The sequence below is a fragment of the Pelophylax lessonae genome (genome assembly GCF_965119305.1).
Source record: "Pelophylax lessonae genome assembly, chromosome: 7".
NCBI lineage: Eukaryota > Metazoa > Chordata > Amphibia > Anura > Ranidae > Pelophylax > Pelophylax lessonae.
In genome coordinates this window covers 290877083-290899246 of record NC_138774.1, presented here as the reverse complement: position 1 = coordinate 290899246, position 22164 = coordinate 290877083, and the positions used below count along the sequence as shown (strand labels likewise).

The window sequence follows — 22164 nt, the reverse complement described above, 5'->3', positions numbered from 1 at the left end:
AAAAATAAAATGGTTTACTTTCTACCCTAGACCAGACGTGACGTCATGACGTCGCTCTGGTCCTCCTAGATCATAGAGGTAGTCAGAGATGATCTGGTCTGTGTTCACCTCTATGGCTAGCCGTGTAAACCCCTGGATTGTTTCTCGGTCTCACCAGTAAGAACGGTAAGCCTGAGAAACACAACGGCTGGAGGTGAAGGGGGGCTGAGACCCCTCCCGCTGCTTTTATCTTGAATCCAGCAGCTAATCAGTCACACGGATCGCTTTTATTAAAAAAAAGAGAATTGCCGGCTGAAAAAAAAAAAATACTGGGGTTATGGCTTCACTGCAATAAACCACTCCCAAGCTGCAACGTATATATGAAATTGGACTTTTACAGACACAACAAGAGGCAGACAAAGATTATAAAAATATATAGTTTATTATATCCATTAAAATAGAATGTTGACACTTAAAAACCCCCTATGAAGGGGAAATATACAAATACCCACCCTAAGGACCAAAATTAGACCTCTAACCACTTTTGTGATCAAATAGTCCTCATACACGATAACTTTTGATGAGGTGTCCAACATCAACGCGTCTCGCAGCGGAGGCCGCTTCTTCAGGATGGGGGTGGTTATTTAACCCACAACACTATATCATAATAAAAATGAAGGCGTTTTTTATACAATTAGTATCAAGTATGTATACCGTACAATAGAGAGTCGTTACGCCACCTGGATAACATGAGCATATTTAGCATTCTCTATTGTACTGGTCTCCAATCTGTGGCCCGGGGGCCAGTTGTGGCCCTTTGCTTGCTTTTATTTGGTCCGTGGAGTGCTATTTTAGTCACTGACGCCAATGAAGGGTACAATTCCTTCCAATGACACCAACAATGGGGCACAGTTCCTCCCAATGAAACCAACACTGGGGTCCAATAACACAAAGGATGGGGCACAGTTCCTCCCAATGACACCAACAATGGGGCACAGTTCCTCCCAATGACAACAACAATGGGGCACAGTTTCTCCCAATGACACCAACAATGGGGCCCAATGACACCGGTGATAGGGCACAATTCCTCCCAATGACACCAACAATGGGGCCAAATGACACCAGTGATGGGGTACAATTTCTCCCAATGACACCAACAATGGGGCCCAATGACACCAGTGATGGAGCAAAATTCCTCCCAATGACACCAACAATGGGGCCAAATGACACCAGTGAAAGGGTACTATTCCTACCAATGACACCAATAATGTGGCACAATTCCTCCCAATGACACCAACAATGGGGCCAAATGACACCAGTGATGGGGTACAATTTCTCCCAATGACACCAACAATGGGGCCCAATGACACCAGTGATGGAGCAAAATTCCTCCCAATGACACCAACAATGGGGCCAAATGACACCAGTGATGGGGCACAATTCCTCCCAATGATACCAACAATGGGGCCAAATGACACCAGTGATAGGGCACAATTCCTCCCAATGACACCAACAATGGGGCCCAATGACACCAGTCATGGAGCAAAATTCCTCCCAGTGACACCAACAATGGGGCCAAATGACACCAGTGATGGGGCACCATTCCTCCCAATGACACCAACAATGGGGCACAGTTCCTCCCAATGACACCAACAATGGGGTACAATGTCCCCAGCGATGGAGCAAAATTCCTCCAAATGACACCAACAATGGGACCAAATGACACCAGTAATGGTGCACAATTCCTCCCAATGACACCAACAATGGGGTCCAATAACACCAATGATGGGGCTCAATTCCTCCCAATGACACCAACAATGGGGCACAGTTCCTCCCAATGACACCAACAATGGGGCCCAATGACACCAGTGATGGAGCAAAATTCCTCCCAATGACACCAACAATGGGGCCAAATGACACCAGTGATGGGGTACAATTCCTACCAATGACACCAATAATGTGGCACAATTCCTCCCAATGACACCAACAATGGGGCCAAATGACACCAATGATGGGGCACAATTCCTCCCAATGACACCAACAATGGGGCCCAATGACACCAGTGATGGGGCACAATTCCTCCCAAGGACACCAACAATGGGGCCAAATGACACCAGTGATAGGGTACTATTCCTACCAATGACACCAACAATGGGGCCCAATTACATCAGTGATAGGGCACAATTCCTCCCAATGACACCAACAATGGGGCCCAATGACACCAGTGATGGAGCAAAATTCCTCCCAATGACACCAACAATGGGGCCCAATGACACCAGTGATGGGGCACAATTCCTCACAATGACACCAACAATGGGGCCAAGTGACACCAGTGATGGGGCACAATTCCTCCCAATGACCCCAACAATGGGGTCCAATGACACCAATGATGGGGCACAATTCCTCCCAATGACTCCAACAATGGGGCACAGTTCCTCCCAATGACACCAACAATGGGGCCCAATGACACCAGTAATGGGGCACAATTCCTCACAATGACACCAACAATGGGGCCAAGTGACACCAGTGATGGGGCACAATTCCTCCAAATGACCCCAACAATGGGGTCCAATGACACCAATGATGGGTCACAATTCCTCCCAATGACTCCAACAATGGGGCACAGTTCCTCCCAATGACACCAACAATGGGGCCCAATGACACCAGTGATAGGGCACAATTCCTCCCAATGGCACCAACAATGGGGCCAAATGACATCAGTGATGGGGTACAATTCCTACCAATGACACCAACAATGGGGCCCAATGACATCAGTGATAGGGCACAATTCCTCCCAATGACACCAACAAAGGGGCCAAATGACATCAGTGATGGGATACAATTCCTCCCAATGACACCAACAATGGGGATCAATGACACCAATAATGGGGCTCAATTCCTCCCAATGACACCAACAATGGGGCCCAATGACACCAGTGATGGAGCAAAATTCCTCCCAATGACACCAACAATGGGGCCAAATGACACCAGTGATGGGGCACAATTCCTCCCAATGACACCAACAATGGGGCCAAATGACACCAGTGATGGTGCACAATTCCTCTCAATAACACCAACAATGGGGTCCAATGACACCAGTGATGGGGCACAATTCCTCCCATTGACACCAACAATGGGGCACAGTTCCTCCCAATGACACCAACAATGGGGCCCAATGACATTAGTGATAGGGCACAATTCCTCCTAATGGCACCAACATTGGGGGTCAATGACACCAATAATGGGGCACAATTCCTCCCAATGACACCAACAATGGGGCCCAATGACACCAGTGATGGTGTCATTGGGAGGAATTTTGCTCCATCACTGGTGTCATTGGGCCCCATTGTTGGTGTCATTGGGAGGAATTGTGCCCCATTATTGGTGTCATTGACCCCCAATGTTGGTGCCATTAGGAGGAATTGTGCCCTATCACTGGCGTCATTTGGCCCCATTGTTGGTGTCATTGGGAGGAATTTTGCTCCAACAATGGGGCCAAATGACGCCAGTGATGGGGCACAGTTTCTCCAAATGACACCAACAATGGGGCCCAATGACACCAGTGATAGGGCACAATTCCTCCCAATGACACCAACAATGGGGCCAAGTGACACCAGTGATGGGGTACAATTCCTACCAATGACTCCAATAATGTGGCCAAATGACACCAGTGATGGGGCACAATTCCTCCCAATGACACCAACAATGGGGCCCAATGACACCAGTGATGGGGCACAATTCCTCCCAATGACGCCAACAATGGGTCACAGTTCCTCCCAATGACACCAACAATGGGGCCCAATGACACCAATGATGGGGCACAATTCCTCCCAATGACACCAACAATGGGGCCCAATGACACCAGTGATGGGGCACAATTCCTCCCAATGACGCCAACAATGGGGCCCAATGACACCAGTAATGGGGCACAATTCCTCCCAATGACGCCAACAATGGGGCCCAATGAAACCAGTGATGGGGCACAATTTCTCCCAATGACACCAACAATGGGGCCCAATGGCACCAGTGATGGGGCACAATTCCTCCCAATGACACCAACAATGGGTCACAGTTCCTCCCAATGACACCAACAATGGGGCCCAATGACACCAATGATGGGGCACAATTCCTCCCAAAGACACCAACAATGGGGCCCAATGAAACCAGTGATGGAGCAAAATTCCTCCCAATGACACCAACAATGGGGCCAAATGACACCACTGATGGGGCACAATTCCTCCCAATGACACCAACAATGGGGCCCAATGACACCAATGATGGGGCACTATTCCTCCCACTGACACCAATGATGGGGGACTATTCCTCCCACTGACACCAATGATGGGGCACTATTCCTCCCACTGATACTAATGATGGGGACTTTTTAACTCCCACTGATGCTGGGACACTTTGTACTTCCGATGGCCACATTCTGACCCCCCTATAGTCTGGAGGAAAGTAAACTGTCCCTTTGTTTAGAAAGTTTGGAGACCCCTGCTCTATTGTATTGTATTGTGAAGTTTTTAAAGCGGAACTAAACACTCTCAATAAACATTAGTAAATAGATAGGAAGGTATACATATATATATATATAAACACACACACAATATTACCAAAAGTTCAGAGGTATTCTTTATGCTTTATATTATGTTCTTTTGAGGCACTTTTTCTTTTTCAGAAGTGACAGCCACAGTGTAGGCAGGTGCAGTCTACTTTCTTCACTACAGGTGGCGCTCAACCACAGTGGCATTGCAGAGGGAGAGGAAGTTAGGAGGAACATGGTTCCTCTATGGTTTCCTGGGTTAATGGGGGAGCTATCTGATTGGATCCTGCTTTCTCATGTGACTGATGGCCATCTTTAGTAAAGCAGAGTCTATTTAGGACCCTGGCTCCCGGGCTTGGGTGTGGGTATAGTAGGGACAGATCACCTGTTTGACAAGGACATAAAATAGTTGCAAGGAGAGGTTCAAGATGAGAAGGGAAAAGATAGGGACACGCTATCCTTCCTGGAAGCCTTTCCATTTCGGTACAGACTGGACAGGCCGAATTCTGCCCACCAAGACAGATGCTGTTGGAATATCTGAGACTTGCTCTGCTACACATCGCTGTTACATCCTGTGAGTGTTTTCCCGGTTGGGCGTGTTCCCGGTTGGGCGCCTTCCCACCGGGCTTGTTGGGAATTGGCGAACTACAATACAGTTCTGGCATTGCAATTGGACTCTGAGTGTTTACTGCTGCCGCACCATGCTGCAGATCCCCACAACGAATGCAGAGCGTGATGTAAAGTCCATTGAGGAGAGTTGGGACATGAAATAGTCATATTCAGATTATTTCAATCCCAAAGTAAATTTATTTCTTATACCATGGGTGTCCAACCTTTTGGGCCACATTGAGTGTAGAAACATTTTCTCGGGCCGCATATAAAATATATACTATAGTTAAGGTATATAAGTAAAAAAATGCCGCCGCGCCCTTCCCGCGCCACAAGGGGCCCCGCACTAATTTAGCACATCTAGAGGATGATCAAATTAAAATGAATCAGTATACAGAGGTTTACTTCTTCTGAGCGATAATAAAGGAACACTTGTTATACCTGAAGGGTTTCACATGTACTGTCACTTTAAGGCTAGCTCCACCCAGGAGTGATGACAAGGGTCAAGGGGCAGAGTGGCCATCTTAGAGACATGTAAGAGATGCATTGATATACAGAGCTGTCCTGTAATGCATGTTGTAGTGTACAGTGAGTCCTGAATAAACATCCGTTGTTCCAGACCAGAGTTCTGTGTCTCTCACAACACGGAGAATATAACAGTGGCGACGAGGATGGGATATACAAGGTTACTATCCGTGTGAGAAAAGAAAGAAAGAAAAAAACAACAACTCTGGATTGTCAGCTGGATACAAACACCCACAGAGCCCAGCAGGAAAATGTCATTGATAGGGACATTAAGTGAATTTGATGGAGAAAAGACAACCTGGAGTTCCTGGATTGAAAGACTGGAACAGTATTTCTGTGCAAATGCCATCCCAGGCGACAGGCAAGTAGCAGTATTTCTGAACACGGAGAATATAACAACTCTAACCACCATGACCACTTCAGTGATTTGAAGTGGTCATGGTGGTAGGAGTCAGGAACACTGCACATGCTCCCCTCCCCTCTGAGGCAGCCTCTGCCCACCGTTAGTTAGAAGCTGCTGTGGCCGTGCCCCCGACCTGACTTCCTTCCTCCCCAGCAAAAATTGTCAGGGGGCAGTGGGCCGCATTGCCTGAGGTCCCGGGCCGCAGGTTGGACATGCCTGCCTTATACCATTGGCACATTACAATGCACTCTCTTTGTTCTGTTTATTCTGCAGATTACACATTTCCATTCTGTTATTAACCAAAAGTGGAGCAGCTTCCCGACTTCGCGTCAATGCTTTCCTTAACCGTTTCCAGAAAACGTCCTGTTCTTTATTTTCTTTTTCCCATTTGAGGTAGGTTTTGCTGCTGAGGTATTTTTTCAGGACGTACATGTGTTTAAGTTGGTCTTCCCTGATGGGTTTCAGTAGGATGAGAATGATTCCACACTCGTCCTCCAGGAACCTCCAGAACAGGGCCAACCTAAACTCGAAAGAACACCATTTGCTCTCAATGAAGTTCGGAGAAAGGATGATGAGAGCATTTCGACTGCAGCAAATACCATTGTAAAAAATGTTTTCAAGGATCAGCTTCCCCGCTTCGAAGTTTCGGTAATGTACACAAAGCTGAAATGATGGGTCGCCACCTTCCAGTTCCGGGAGGAGTTTTTCCCTCACCCATTCCTCATCTAAACTGGAGTGTATGACAAAAGCATCATAGATTTTCTCAGTTGCTGACTTTTTGTAGCCTTGGTGGCAAAAACATAAATAGAGAAAGCAATTTTTCAAGTAGAAGTGATACACCAGCAGTGAAAGAAACATAATTACGATAATAACCATTATGATGATATATATGAGGGTCCAGCTGCAGTTCAAATTGACGTCCTGGACTAGCGAGCCTTGAAGGTGTTCTGGGGTCTTGCATTCCATATGATTGCTGAAGTTTAGATTTTCGACACTCTGCTCATGGACCCACAGCAAAAATTGTTCTTGGGTGCAAGAACAGTCATAGGGGTTATCTGAAAGGTCCACTTTCGCCAAGCTTTTCAATAAAACCTGGATTGTATCATTAGATAACCCCTGGATGTTATTGGCACTTATATTTAAATGTTGTAGAGCAAAAAGAGAAAGCGGAACAGATGCTGGAAGTTCCATCAACTTGTTCTGGCTCAAATTAAGAACTTGTAATCTTTTGAGGTGTCCAAATGCTTCGTTGGGTATGTGCTCTATCCCGCAAGATTCCATGTCAAGAAGACGAAGGCTACTTAAGTTCTGGAAAACAGAGCCCAGTATATTAGGAGCAAATGTGGTATGGGATACACGTAGCTCTACCAGATTGAAGAGTCCACAGAAGGAACAGTGAGTCACAAAATGACATGAAGTGTAGGACAGATCAAGATAAGTCAGATTATTCGTAGTCATAAATATGGGAAATTGTCCTACACTGTCCACCTTTGAGTGACTCAGGTCTAAGGAGAGAAGGTGAGGCATGTCCAGAAAAAAACTTCTCAAACCGATGAATGTATTATAGCTAAAATTCAAATGCTTTAGCGAATTCCCAGAAATATCCTTTTTACAACAAGTCTCCATCATTATTTTATTCTTACTCAAATCTAGGAACTCTAGTTTGTCTAATTGTATAAGTGAATATTCTATGTTGGTGAGTCGTCGATTATTTGTTATCCGGAGTTCTTTAAGGTGCTTTAAATTTGAAAATATGTAGGAAGGTAAATTCTTGATGACGGAATATTTGAGTTCAAACTTCTGCATATTTGAAGTAAAAGACTCATATGTGAATTGGCTTAAGGATGTATGTATGAAACGTAGAGAGGTAATGTTCTCCATACAGTCAAAAAAGGTATTTGTATTCTTAATATAGAGGTCCATGATTGTCAGCTCCTCAACATCCAAACAACATAGCCCTTCAAAAAGATTTTCCTCGAATTCAACGCTTGTAGGAGAATTCCTGTACTGTCCAATAATCAGCTTTTGTACACGAAGACCCGAAATGGCATTTAAGCTCGCCTTCATGATATCTTTGTGATTGAAGCAACCTTTTAGGTGTAATAGTTGGAGTTTAACGAACCTAAAAGCCCCAGGATCAATGGAGTGTATGAAATTCTGAGACAATATGAGACTGAGGTTTGAGGTGTTTACATGTTGTAGGTTGTCTAGGTCTTCATTGTTAATCTTGGTTATATGGTTTGCACGAAGATCAAGGACATGAAGCTTAAATAAAAAGGAGGGAATATGAAGGCGATCAATCCAGTTTTTAGCGGCATTTAATTCCCGTAGTGATGGGAGATCTCCAACTTGAAGTTCAGAAAGGGATGCAAGAGATGTTTCGACGATAACAAGTTTTCTTAAAGAATGTAGACCAGTGAAGGTCACTTGGGACCAATGCTTGATTGGGTTTCCTGTGAGGATTAACGTATGCAAAGCGCCCATGCCAGAAAATGCATTGTCGTCCATTTTAGTTATACCGCACCTGCAGAAAGAAACAAAAAGGATATGTAACGTGCTGAGAAAATGCACCACTGGGCAAAATTTAAATATACTGTATCAAATACAGTACTCATATACAACATCAAAGTAAAAAGGAAGCCTCTCTCCTTCTAAAAGCCCAAAATAAGTTTTATTGATTTTGTCCAGTACAGGAGTAATCTACCTGCATCCAGCTCTTTTTTTAAACTGTCTACTGGGCTGGCCAGAACTACTATTTGAATGAGTCTGTTCCATGTATATACAGCTCTTACTGTGAAGAAACCTTTCTGTATGTGGAGGTTAATTCTCTTTGGTATTATATTAGTCTTCAGAACACCTCTTCTTTCAGATTCTAGGACAGTAGTCTCCAAACTGCGGCTAGCTGGCCATATTTGGCCCTTTGCTTGCTTTTATCTTGGTCCTTGGGGCACCATGATGGGGCACCATTCCTGCCACAGATATGAATGATGGGGTACCATTCCTCCCACAGATATGAATGATGGGGTACCATTCCTCCCACAAACACCAGTGATGGGGCACTATTCCTCCCGCTGACAACAATGATGGGGCACCATTGATCCCACTGATATCAATGATGGGGCAATATTCCTCCCACAGACACCAATGATGGGGCACTATTTCTCCCACTGACACCAATGATGGGGCACTATTCCTCCCACAGACACCAATGATGGGGCACTATTCCTCCGACTGACACCAAGGATGGGGTACTATTCCTCCAACTGACACCAATGATGGGGAAGTATTCCATCCACTGACACCAATAATGGGGCACCATTCTCACTGATACCAATGATAGGGCACCATTCCTACCTTGAATACCAGCAATGGAGCACCATTCCTTCCACTCATACCAGCAATAGGGCACCATTCCATCCTCTAAAATACAATGATAGGGTCCTGTTTGCTCTCACAGACACCATGGTGCTTTTTAATCCCACTGGCCACAGCCTGGCCCCTCTAAAGCCTCAAGGCCAGTAATCTAGCCCTTTGTTCAGAATGTTTGTAGACCCCAATCTAGGAGGTGGTCTTCAGTAGTCCAAGAGAGGAGAACTGGTTTGATCTTACAACTCTCTTTGGGTTTACAGCACACAAGGGGCACAGAAGGTGGAAGATTACACCTGTACTGGATAACATCAATAAAAATTACATTGGGCTTCTAGGGGAGTGGATTCCATTTGTCTTTGATGTTATAATTTTGAGCAGGTCGCAGACCACCTGGAGCCAACACCCGCTCGTAGGTAGTGCTGCAAAGGGGGGGGGGGGGGTGGAATGCCTTGAGCGGAGTGGTTGAGACTATCTAAGTTAACTCATGTTTTCTACAGAAGGCTACCTGTTGCTCTACCAAAAATCCACTGAACTCCTAACCTACTGTTTAAGCTAGCAGCATTGCTCCTTCTGTGAATAAACAAAAGAAGAGTTGTCAGCCCCGACCAGTTCTCCTTGACTAAAGAAGATGTTTCCCTAGATTATGGAGATGAGGAAAAGGAGAGGTGTACTGAAGACCAATATAAGAGATTTAACCTTAACATATGGAAAGACTCCTTCACTGTAAGGGCTGTGATAATGTGGAATAGACACCCTCAGGATAAAATAACTGGATTCAGTCCTAAAGGCACCAAATATAACTGGATACTAACATTTATAGATAATAACACCAGAGTTTGGTAATTCAGGGAACACCTAATTGCCTTCTTTGGGATCAGGAAGAACTTTTCCCTACACTGGGGCAATTTGGCACATGTTTTAGATGTTTTTTTTGCCTTCGTCAAGATCAACTGTAGGTATAGAGTTCTGTATATGATGGACTTTTGGTGTCTTTTTTTCAGCCTGGCAAACTGTGTAACTAAGTAAGACCTTGTCTTTGAAAGTTCTTATGGTCACAGGTTATCCCTAGGGATATAGGGAATACCTATAGGGAATACCCCGGGAATACCTAGGCACATTTAACTGAGATTGTTCTGTAATGTTGAAGACAGTTTCCCACTCATCCAAGTAGCTTCCTCAGGTCAAATAAGCATCAGGAGAATACCCCAGTATTGCCCATGTGGCTATAAAGTCTGGGGTATGTTTCTGGCTTCTATTTGAACTGAGGAAGCATCTTTTGATAAGTGACGAAACATCTTTATTATTAAAGAACACATCCAATTGACTGGAACTAACTACTACAAGGTATTCTATGATCTGAGACCTTCAAGTCTTATATTAGTCTTCAGAACACCTCTCCTTCTCCTCATCCCCAAAAAATAGGGCGAGGTGTTCTGTAGTCCTAAAGAGGAGAAATTACTTGGTTGACTGGTTTGAAAATGCTGCTTGGGTTTTCAGCATAGAAGGGGCACCTTTGTTAGCTCAAACATTAGGTTTGAGCTACGGTCAAGGTCTAACTGTGATTTACCAAATTACTACTCAGTTCCACCAAGCCAAGACCAAAGGTCTTCACATGATTTACCTACCCAATTACTTCTACCAAGCCAGGGCCAAGGTCTGCCCATGATTTATCCAATTGCTATTCAGTTTCATCAAGCCAAGACCAAGGTCTCCCCATGATTTACCCAATTATCATTCAGTTCCACCAAGCCAAGAACAAGGTTTACTCATGATTTACCCAATTACCATTAAGTTTTACCAAGTCAAGACCAAGGTCTACCCATGATTTACCCAATTACTATTCAGTTCTGCCAAGCCAAGGCCGAGGCCCACTCATGATTTACCCAATTACCATTCATTTCCACCAAGCCAAGACCAAGGTCTACCCACCATTTACCCAATTTCTATTCAGTTCTGCCAAGCCAAAGCCCACACATGATTTACCCAATTACCATCCAGTTCCACCAAACCAAGACCTAGGTTTACCTGTGACTTGTTTTCACTTTTTATTGGTTAAACTAGATGGACTTGTGTCTTTTTTCAACCAATCTAACTATGCATCTATATAACTATTATTTAACAAACTACCACTCAGTCCCACCAAGCCAAGGCCTAGGTCTACCCATAATTTACCCAATTACCATTCAGTTACGCCAAGCCAAGACCAAGGTTTCCCTGTGATTTTTTCCCCTTTTTATTGTTTGAACTAGATGAACTTGTGTCTTTTTTTAACCAATCTAACTATGCATCTATATAACTATGATTTAACAAATTACCACTCAGTCCCACCAAGCCAAGGCCATGGTCTACCCATGATTTACTTAATTACCTCTACCAAACCAAGGTCAAGGTCTACCCATTATTTCCCCAAATACCATTCAGTTTCACCAAGCCAAGACCAAGGTCCATCCAGGATTTACCCAATTACAATTTAGTTCTACCAAGCCAAGGCCAAGGCCTACCCACTATTTACCCAATTACCATTAATTTCCTCAAAGCCAAAACCAAGGTCTACCCATGATTTACCCAATTACCACTCAGTTCCACCAAGCCAAGGGCAAGGTCTACCCATGATTTGCCCAATTACCAATCCGTTCCAACCAAGCCAAGGCCAAGGTCTACCCATGATCTACCCATTACCACACAGTTCCACCTAGCCACGGCCATAGTCTAACTGTGATTTACCCAATTACAACTCAATTCCACCAAGCCAAGGCCAAGGCCAAGGTGTACCTGTGAATTACCACTACATTCTACCAAGCCAAGACAAAGATCTAGCCATGATTTATCCAATTTCCACTAATTTCGACCAAGCCACTCTTATTTTTCACCAATGCCATACCCGTGTTTGATAAGCCTAGCGCTTTTGAAATTCTAGGAAGTTATTCTGCCCAGGTACAAATATATCACGTTATTTTAATGGATATTCAGCGTGGTGAGCTAATGATTTTTCAAGCAGAAGACGAGATGTAGATTTACCTGGTAAGATCAAGAATCTGGAGTTGTGATAGTCTTGACAAACTCTTGTTATAAAAATGTTTAAGAGGATTAAAACTAAGATCTAGCTCGTTAATCTCTTCAGGCAAATCCGCAGGAACTGTGGATAAGTTGCAGTTATAACAGTTCATGGATACTCTGTGAATGTCCTGTAGGGAAAAGGATAAGAATAAGAACTTATTTGTAAATTGAACCTAAACAATTTGAAGCTGAATTCCAGACACATAGCTAAATATACATATGGGAGACATACTGTATATCTGAGCCAAAGGACCCGTATTTCTGTTCAGTAATTATTACACCAAGTCATAGGCAGGTAGTTGCAATTTTTCATGATTTTTATTGAACACACATCAGCATGAAGTCTAGCTTTATGTATGGAGGTCTCTTTCTGCTTCCTGAGTTTTAATGTTGATTATATGTTCACTATATCTAGGTGGTATGGTACAAGGTACTACTTACTGTACCCTATTTCCAACTCCAACCACCTCTGATGCTCTCCTTCTCTACCCAAAACTCTAATTTGTAGGTGGAGACTGAGGAATATGAAAAAAAATATATGTTTGCTATGTCTAGGGGGTATGGTACAGGTTACTACTTACCCTATGTCCAACTCCAACCACCTCTGATGCTCTCCTCCTCTACCCAAAGCTCCAGTCTGTAGGCAGAGACAGAGTTTTAATGTTGAAGCCCATCTCCAGGAAAATGACAAAATTATATGTTCGCTATGTCTAGGTGGTATGGTACATGGTACAGGGTATTTCTTACCCTATGTCCAACTCCAACCACCTCGGATGCTCTCCTCCTCTACCCAAAGCTCCAGTCTGTAGGCAGAGACTGAGTTTTAATGTTGAAGCCCATCTCTAGTGTAGCACCCTCCTAGATAGGTGCTAGGCAGGTAAAGTGTAGTTTGCTCTGTCTGCTTATCAGGGGAGCCTGATTGTTGGTTTTGCCTCTTGCATGTGTCCATGTGTGATTCATCTGATCTGAGGGAGTGTCCCCACTGTGTACAATAGGGAGGCCTGTTGGGCAGTGGAGGAAATCCAGCCAGTGACACACAGGCTTTTATAGCTATCCCAGTGGGTTGGCACAAACAGTGGTGCATCCTGGGATAGGCTATAAAAGCCAAGGGCACATGTGGCAGGGGGTCTTTGGGCAGGAAGCCAGGTCCCAGAAGGAGGCTACAGCTGTTTCTCCTTCTGCAGTTGTGAAAGGTGGTCACAGGCAGTCAGCCTGATGAACCTGAAGGTGTTGCTGAATGCAGAAGTCCAGTGTATGCTGACAAGTGGAGATTGGAGGCAACGGTGACTCTGGAAAAACGGTGTCCGTGAGTACAGAGGAACTTGCCCAGTGTTCTGCCAGGAAGGGGACTACTCCAGAAGCTAGGGTCAGGGGACGGGTGTCAGCACACCGGTATTGAGAGAAAAGGGGGTGCCAGTTTCAGAACTCTGAAGAGAATATTTACACAGGAGCATTTAAAGTATCTTCCCTTAGTGGCAAAGTGAGGCAGCGGCCTTGCTGCATTCTTCAGTAAGCTGTCCCTCAGACTGTGAATAAATAATAGTTGGAGTATCCCACTCATCCCTTCTCCTATCCAAATTCTCAATAAAACCCCAAAAAACCAACATCCCCTGGATTGATTATTGACTGAGCCAAGAACTTTTAACGCTGATATCTGCCAAAGTGAGGCAGCGGCCTTGCCACATTCTACAGTAAGCTGTCCCTCAGACTGTGAATAAATAATAGTTGGAGTATCCCATTCATCTCTTTTCCTATCCAAGTTCTCAATAAAACCACAAAAAAACCAACATCCCCGGGACTGATTATTGACTGAGCCAAGAACTTTTAATGCTGATATCTGCTGTCCGTTGCTAAGGGTAACCCAGGGGACAACAGAAAGTGTAATTCTCGGCAGTCCTCTAGAGGGCAGTGCTACACTAGGAATATGGAAAAAATTATATGTTCGCTATGTCTAGGTGGTATGGTACAGGGTACTACTTACGCTATGTCCATGTCGAACTCCAACCACCTCTGATATTATCCTCCTCTACCCTAAGCTCCAGTCTGTAGGCGGAGCCACAGCATCCTGTACAATACAGGGACTTTAAACATGTATTGCACTTGGAAAAGGCTGAAGTTTGACCAGCACTGGTCACAGCTTAGAGAGGTGGCTGCAAAAAGAAAAATGCCTGGTGGCCTTGCCATAAAACCAATGCACATCACATCACTGCGTAATGCCCGTGCTGCATTGTTCCCAGCTTTCTATGTAGACTAAAGAACACCTCCTCCTATTTTATGGAGATGGACATAGAGGAGGTGCTTTACTGTCATAAAACGCTTCCTGTACTAGGGTGACATTAATTTTTTTTATTAAAAAACGTTTTCCATTATATATAAAAAATATCACTCACATTCTTCAGTGCTTCTAGTAGCACTAACTTTGAGATCCTGTGAATTCGCAGTTCAGGAAACGCCGCTTCCCCTAGTGTGCGTTCCACCCCGCCGGGAAGTGATGCCGCTATGGTTAACCTCAATGCATTTCACCAGAAGTGGGGTCTTCAGGAAGTTAACCCGCGGCCATCAATAATATGCAATGGAAAAGAGTTGAAATGGGAAACTGTATATCCACCTTGCGGGGAAATAGATGTAAACGGGATCCAGCTAGATTAACTAGTAATAACTGATTGGATAAGGGTTATAAGAAAAGGTCTGGGACTATCCCGCGCTCTGGAAATTGTGTAGGTATGTGTTATAACCAGGGCTTTTTTTCAGCGGGAATGCAGTTCCGCCACCTCCAGGACTGAATGTACAGTATCTAATGGCAAGGGGTGCTGGAGGTGTGCTGCAGGGTGTGTTGATGCTGATTGCTGGGGATCTATTGCCACTGGAGGGAATCTATTCTTGCAGGGGGGGTCTGTTGCTGGGGAGATCTGTTGTTGCTGGCAGGGGATCTATTGTTGCTAAGGGTGGGTCTTATATTGCTGGGGGGTCAGTCATTTCTGGGAGGGATCTACTGTTGAGGAAGAGGTCTATTGTTGCTTCCGGGGGTCTATTGTTGCTGAGGAAGGTGGTGGTATTTTCTTGTAGGTGGTCCACTGTTGTTGGGGGGGGGGTCTATTCTTTCAGAGGGTCTGCTGATGCTGGCTGTGAGGAGATCTGTTGTTGCTGCTAGGTAGGGGGGTGTTTTGTTGTGAGTGGTCCATTGTTGCTGGCTGCAGGGGATCTATTCTACTGCTTTTCTTGTTATCATTAACAAGCGCAATACAAATTAGTTAGTACCACAAATGTTACTGTATTATCTAAAAGGGGTGGTCTTCGGAGGTGGGTAATGGGTGGAACCAAGAAACGGTGCTCGGAGGTGGGTACAGGCGGGGAGTTCCGGCACTATTTTCTGAGAAAAAAAGCCCTGGTGATAACCAATGTGTTGGAGTGTGCTGCCACCTCTCTATTTCCATTTGGAAATATTAAAATGAATAAAAGAAGGGGGTGAGGTAGGCGCTTCTCTGGTGTGTGTTCAATCAAATAATAAACCAAAGTCAAATATAAATGCAATGCAATGAGTACTAATGGAAATAATAAATATTCATAGAATAATAAGAAAGTGCATGGTACTGGATAAAAAATGCAGCACTTGGTTGTATTTTTTATCCAGTACCATGCACTTTCTTATTATTGTATAAATATTTTTTTTATCCATTAGTACTTATTGCATTGCATTTATATTTGACTTTGGTTTATTATTTGATTGAACACACACCACAGAAGTGCCTACCTCACCCCCTTCTTTTATTCATGGATAAGGGTCAGGGCTGCTGTTAGAAATCGCGGGGGCCCCGTACAGACTACCTGGCAGCCCCCCCCCAAGAAAATATTAAACATATATTTAGTTAAAATTACAACAAAATCACTATTAGCAGACACAAATATAACATAACTCACATAATTCCTGCTAAATCTAAAAAAAAAAAAAACTATGTTAAATAAAAATGAAGATGAGATGAGAAAAATATACAGGCTGGACAGTTGGAGCTCAGTGATCAGAGAGACAGAGAGAGTTACAAATAAACAAAGTTACAAATAAAGTCCTGAGTAGAGATAACATTAGAGCCAGTGCTGGGAGGGGGGCCCACACAGGGAGGGGGATTAGTGAGGGATGACTGTCTCTTTCCTAGCAGATAAAAGCTGATAGCAGGGAGAGGGACAGATCAGATTCAGTTGCTGGAGGAAGATTTCTGTATTTGTTGTCCATCACTAATCCCTCTCTCTCTGTGGGCCCCCCTGTGTGCTCGGGCCCCCTACAAGAGGGATGGTGGTCCCCCCCTATCAGCAGCCCTGATAAGGGTTATCCTTAATAAAATATATGGATACTTTTATACATGAACAATGCATTCGTTAAAGCATTTGAACAGACTCAAATCATTAACCAATAGGAAAAAAGCAGGAAGTATAAGAGGGAGCGTAATGATGGCCGCGTTTCCTGAACTGCGAATTACTAAAATATATTTGCGCAGTGATCATTTTTATTTGCTTTATGGAATTTCTGATTTACAAACAAAGCTTGGACCAACTATATCCGGATTGATAATATAAACGGATCCAGGGTAAAATATCCCCACAGCATAGGAGATATATTACAGCTGTTTAGGTCCTGGGGGCCTGATTTGTTCCGGTAAGTGGTCACTACTTATCAAGGTGAAGGAACAAGGAACACATATATACCAGCACTTTATTAATTTGGAGCATGGATCATTTTTGGGGACACGCAGGAATAACCCCTTCTCTTAACCACTTAAGCCCCGGAAGATTTTACCCCCATTCTGACCAGGGTTTTTTTTTTGCGATTTTTTTACTGCGTGACTTTAACGGACAATTGCGCGGTCGTGCGACGCCGTACCTAAATGAATTTGACGTCCTTTTTTCCCTACAAACAGAGCTTTCTTTTGGTGGTATTTGATCACCTGTGCGATTTTTACTTTTTGCGCTATAAACAAAAAAAGAGCGTAAATTTTGCAAAAATAACAATATTTTTCACATTTTTTTATATGAAATTCCCCCCCAAAAAATGTAAAAATCCAAATTTTTTAACATTTTTGGCCAATTTGTTTTCTGCTACATATGTTTGGTAAAAAAAAAATCGCAAAAAGCGTATTTTGATTGGTTTGCGCAAAAGTTATTGCGTTTACTAACTAAGGGAAAGATTTCTGTCATTTTTGGTGTTTTTTTTTTAACGCGTAATGGCGGCGATCTGCGTTTTTTTTGGCGGTACTGCGACATTGCGGCGGACAGATCGGACCCTTGACTGACATTTTTGACACTTTTGGGGTTACCAGTGACATTACTGCAGTAATCAGTGATATACATATGCACTGTTACTGTAAAATGACACTGGCAGGGAAGGGATTAACTTTATTGGGGAGGGAGGGGCTAAGTGTGTCCCTAGGGGCGTGCTTTTTACTGTGATTGGCTGTGGCTACTAGTGTAGGAACAGTGATCAATGGTCCTACATAGTAGAACCGTCTGATCACTGTTTCTACACAGGGGAGAATGACAGGCGGCTTTGTTTACATCAGCCGCCTGACTTTCTCCCTCTGTACCGACGATCGGCGAGTGACTGGCGGACATCGGGTCCGCCGGTCACACGCACTAACTTCCCTGTGAACGAGCCGCGGCGGGCGCGCGCTCGCCCGCTATTGGCTCACAAGGAAGTGACAGGCAAGTGACGTACCGATACGTCACTCTGCCTGGCCGGGGGGCTGACCGCCGCAGTATATAGTCGTGCGGCGGTCGGCAACCGGTTAAAAGACGAATGAACTTTCATTGTATATGAAGTTACATTAATCACTTCATAAGAAGTCACGTTGAACATTATTTTGAATGCACAATGTTTTGCTATTTTGCACTTTGTTATATTGAATACTATCTCAAATGCACAGTTTCATGTAATTTGCACTCTGATATATATTTCACACATTTTTTTTTGCAATTTTTGCACTTTTGGAATCACGTTTGCACTTTTTATTGTAGCACTTAGGCACTTTGTATTAATAATAACGATTTATATATTTTATTGCAATAAGGGTAGTAGCGCCTCGCTACAACACATACACTTGATCAAGTTCACAGTACCTGCTAATTGTTTGGTAAACAGGCAGAAAGGCAGTCTGCCTGTACTTCGTGGTAGGGGGCGCGAATGCGCGTTGCTGGCGGCTCGCTTCCGCTGTGATTATACAAAGTGGGAGCCGTTCCCGCTGTGACTATACACAGCTGGAGCAGTTCGGCAAGTGTCAGTGGACATCAAGTCCACAGTACCTGATAATTGTTTGGTACAAAGGCAGAAAGGCAGTCTGCCTGTACTTCCTGGTACGGGGCGCGAATGCGCGATGCCAGCGGCTCGCTTCCACTGGGATTATACAAAGTGGGAGCCATTCCCGCTGTGATTATACTCAGCAGGAGCTGTTCAGCGGGTTCCAACGGACATCAAGTCCACGGTACCTGATAATTGTTTGGTACAAAGGGCAGCAAGGCAGTCTGTCTTTACTTCCTGGTAGGGGGTGCGAATGCGCGATGCCCGCGGCTCGCTCCCGCTGTGAGATGGAGCCCATCAGCAGGTACCACCGGCTTCATGTCCGCGGCACCCGCCGATTGCTCAAACAATTGCTAAACAAGGCAGATCACCGTAATGTCAGTAGGGAAAGGCATGGATCCTGTTTTCCTGCAATGCAATGACATAGATCCATGTTTTTCCCTAGTAAAAGCACCTCCCCCACAGTACACAAACACTGGCTAGGCACACGGTTAACTCTTTAATCGCCCCTGATGTAACCCCTTCCCAGCCAGTGTCATTAGTACAGTGACAGTGCATATTTTTAGCACTATTTACTGTGTTGGTGGCACTAGTCCCCAAAAAAGTGTTAAACATGTCAGTTAGTGTCCGAATGTCCGCCGCAATATCCCAGGCTCACTATAAGTCGCTGATCGCTGCCCTTACTAGTAAAAAAAAAAAATATATATAATAAAAAAAATCCATAAAAATATCCCATAGTTTGTAGATGCTATAACTTTTGCACAAACCGATCAATATACACTTATTAAATGTTTAATTTTTTTATCTATTTTTTACTAAACAGTTGTAGTTGTAATTTATGAAAGAATCGGGGAGGGGGTGTAAATCTTCCGGAGGTGAAGTGGTTAATATATGGTCCCCAGATAGGGAGCGTATCAGATATCAGACTGATAAGAACAGATACTACACTTGATCTTAGTCATAAAGCCGAAAAGCGGATTTTTTTTTTCTACGTTACGTAACAGATGTAAAGTAAATCATAAAGAACTCTTATTAAAAATCTTTTTACCCCTGATAATGCAGAACCAAGATCCACACTGCCTGTCCCACCACTCGTAGGGACCGGCTGGCCAGGGAACCACTACCCTAACCCGACCCCAGCCATATAAAACCCAACACTGGCTTAGAGCTAAAATACAACACCGGCAGCCATGTGCTTGTACCCACACTGTGAATGACATACGGGTAATTTGTACAGTATAAAATTATTATTATTATTATTATTTTTTTTTCAGTAATACTCACCAGTTTGCAGCAGCTCCAAGCACTGTTGAATATAAGGCAGAAGATGACCGGTAATGTCCACAGATGGTCCATACTCTTTAAAGCAGACCTTTAATCAGTCCTCGGTTGTCGCCGTCTGTTTGGGTTCAGTATCTCATCCTTCATGTCGTCAAATGAAAAACAAAGATTTAATTGTGAAAGCACAAAAATGACTTGCAGTATCACTTCCTCAAACTCATTACATGCACAGTGGGAGTCAGTGAACGTGACATACTGTCTGAATTTAATTAGTCAGTGAAAAAAAAAAAATAAAAAAAAATAAAAAAAAGAATAATAATAATAATAATACAAAAAATAATAACAAATATATATATATATATATATATATATATATATATATATATATATATATATATATATATATATATATATATATACACACAATTTTTTTTTGTATAATAGTAATATTCAGAATAGAAGTTCTCTCTCTCTCTCTATATATATATATATATATATATATATATATATATATATATATATATATACACACAAACACACACACAGTAATTATTGTTTTTATAATAGTAATAATCAGAATACAACTTCAATATACATATATATGTGTGTATATATATATATATATATATATATATATATAGATAGATAGATATAGATATAGATATATAGATATGTGTATATACAGTGGGTACGGAAAGTATTCAGACCCCCTTAAATTTTTCACTCTTTGTTATATTGCAGCCATTTGCTAAAATCTTTAAGTTCATTCTTCTTCCTCATGAATGTACACATAGCACCCCATACTGACAGAAAAACACAGAATTGTTGAGATTGTTGCAGATTTATTAAAAAAGAAAAACTGAAATATCACATGGTCCTAAGTATTCAGACCCTTTGCTCAGTATTTAGTAGAAGCCCCCTTTTGATCTAATACAGCCAGGAGTCTTTTTGGGAAAGATGCAACAAGTCTTTCACACCTGGATTTGGGGATCCTCTGCCATTCCTCCTTGCAGATCCTCTCCAGTTCTGTCAGGTTGGATGGTAAACGTTGGTGGACAGCCATTTTTAGGTCTCTCCAGAGATGCTCAATTGGGTTTAAGTCAGGGCTCTGGCTGGGCCATTCAAGAACAGTCACGGAGTTGTTGTGAAGCCACTCCTTCGTTATTTTAGCTGTGTGCTTAGGGTCATTGTCTTGTTGGAAGGTAAACCTTCGGCCCAGTCTGAGGTCCAGAGCACTCTGGAGAAGGTTTTTGTCCAGGATATCCCTGTACTTGGCCGCATTCATCCTTCCCTCGATTGGAACCAGTCGTCCTGTCCCTGCAGCTGAAAAACACCCCCACAGCATGATGCTGCCACCACCATGCTTCACTGTTGGGACTGTATTGGACAGGTGATGAGCAGTGCCTGGTTTTCTCCACACATACCGCTTAGAATTAAGGCCAAAAAGTTCTATTTTGGTCTCATCAGACCAGAGAATCTTATTTTTCACCATCTTGGAGTCCTTCAGGTGTTTTTTAGCAAACTCCATGCGGGCTTTCATGTGTCTTACACTGAGGAGAGGCTTCCGTCGGGCCACTCTGCCATAAAGCCCCGACTGGTGGAGGGCTGCAGTGATGGTTGACTTTCTACAACTTTCTCCCATCTCCTGACTGCATCTCTGGAGCTCAGCCACAGTGATCTTTGGGTTCTTCTTTACCTCTCTCACCAAGGCTCTTCTCCCCCGATAGCTCAGTTTGGCCGGACGGCCAGCTCTAGGAAGGGTTCTGGTCGTCCCAAACGTCTTCCATTTGAGGATTATGGAGGCCACTGTGCTCTTAGGAACCTTAAGTGCAGCAGAAATCCTTTTTGTAACCTTGGCCAGATCTGTGCCTTGCCACAATTCTGTCTCTGAGCTCTTCAGGCAGTTCCTTTGACCTCATGATTCTCATTTGCTCTGACATGCATTGTGATCTGGAAGGTCTTATATAGACAGGTGTGTGGCTTTCCTAATCAAGTCCAATCAGTATAATCATACACAGCTGGACTCAAATGAAGGCGTAGAACCATCTCAAGGATGATCAGAAGAAATGGAAAGCACCTGAGTTAAATATATGAGTGTCACAGCAAAGGGTCTGA

The 22164-nt window shown here is 43.6% G+C and overlaps 1 protein-coding gene across 1 annotated transcript; it reads right to left on the bottom strand.

The window, feature by feature from the left end:
• Positions 1-6286: 6286 nt before the first annotated feature.
• TLR4 (toll like receptor 4) lies at positions 6287-20189 on the bottom strand. The gene is made up of 3 exons (XM_082262534.1): positions 20053-20189; positions 12447-12613; positions 6287-8583 (listed from the first exon to the last, which is right to left on the bottom strand). The coding sequence occupies exons 1-3, from the start codon at positions 20122-20124 to the stop codon at positions 6297-6299; spliced, it is 2526 nt and encodes an 841-aa protein (XP_082118660.1). The 5' UTR covers positions 20125-20189; the 3' UTR covers positions 6287-6296.
• Positions 20190-22164: the final 1975 nt, after the last annotated feature.

What these genes read in the sequence shown, in the direction of transcription:
- TLR4 (XM_082262534.1), bottom strand. Translation starts at nt 20,124, where the DNA reads ATGGACCATCTGTGGACATTACCGGTCATCTTCTGCCTTATATTCAAC. An exon ending in CTTGGAGCTGCTGCAAACTG is followed by an intron (nt 12,614 to 20,052) that starts GTGAGTATTACT and finishes TTTTCCCTACAG; the next exon opens with GACATTCACAGAGTATCCAT. An exon ending in CAGATTCTTGATCTTACCAG is followed by an intron (nt 8,584 to 12,446) that starts GTAAATCTACAT and finishes TTCTTTCTGCAG; the next exon opens with GTGCGGTATAACTAAAATGG.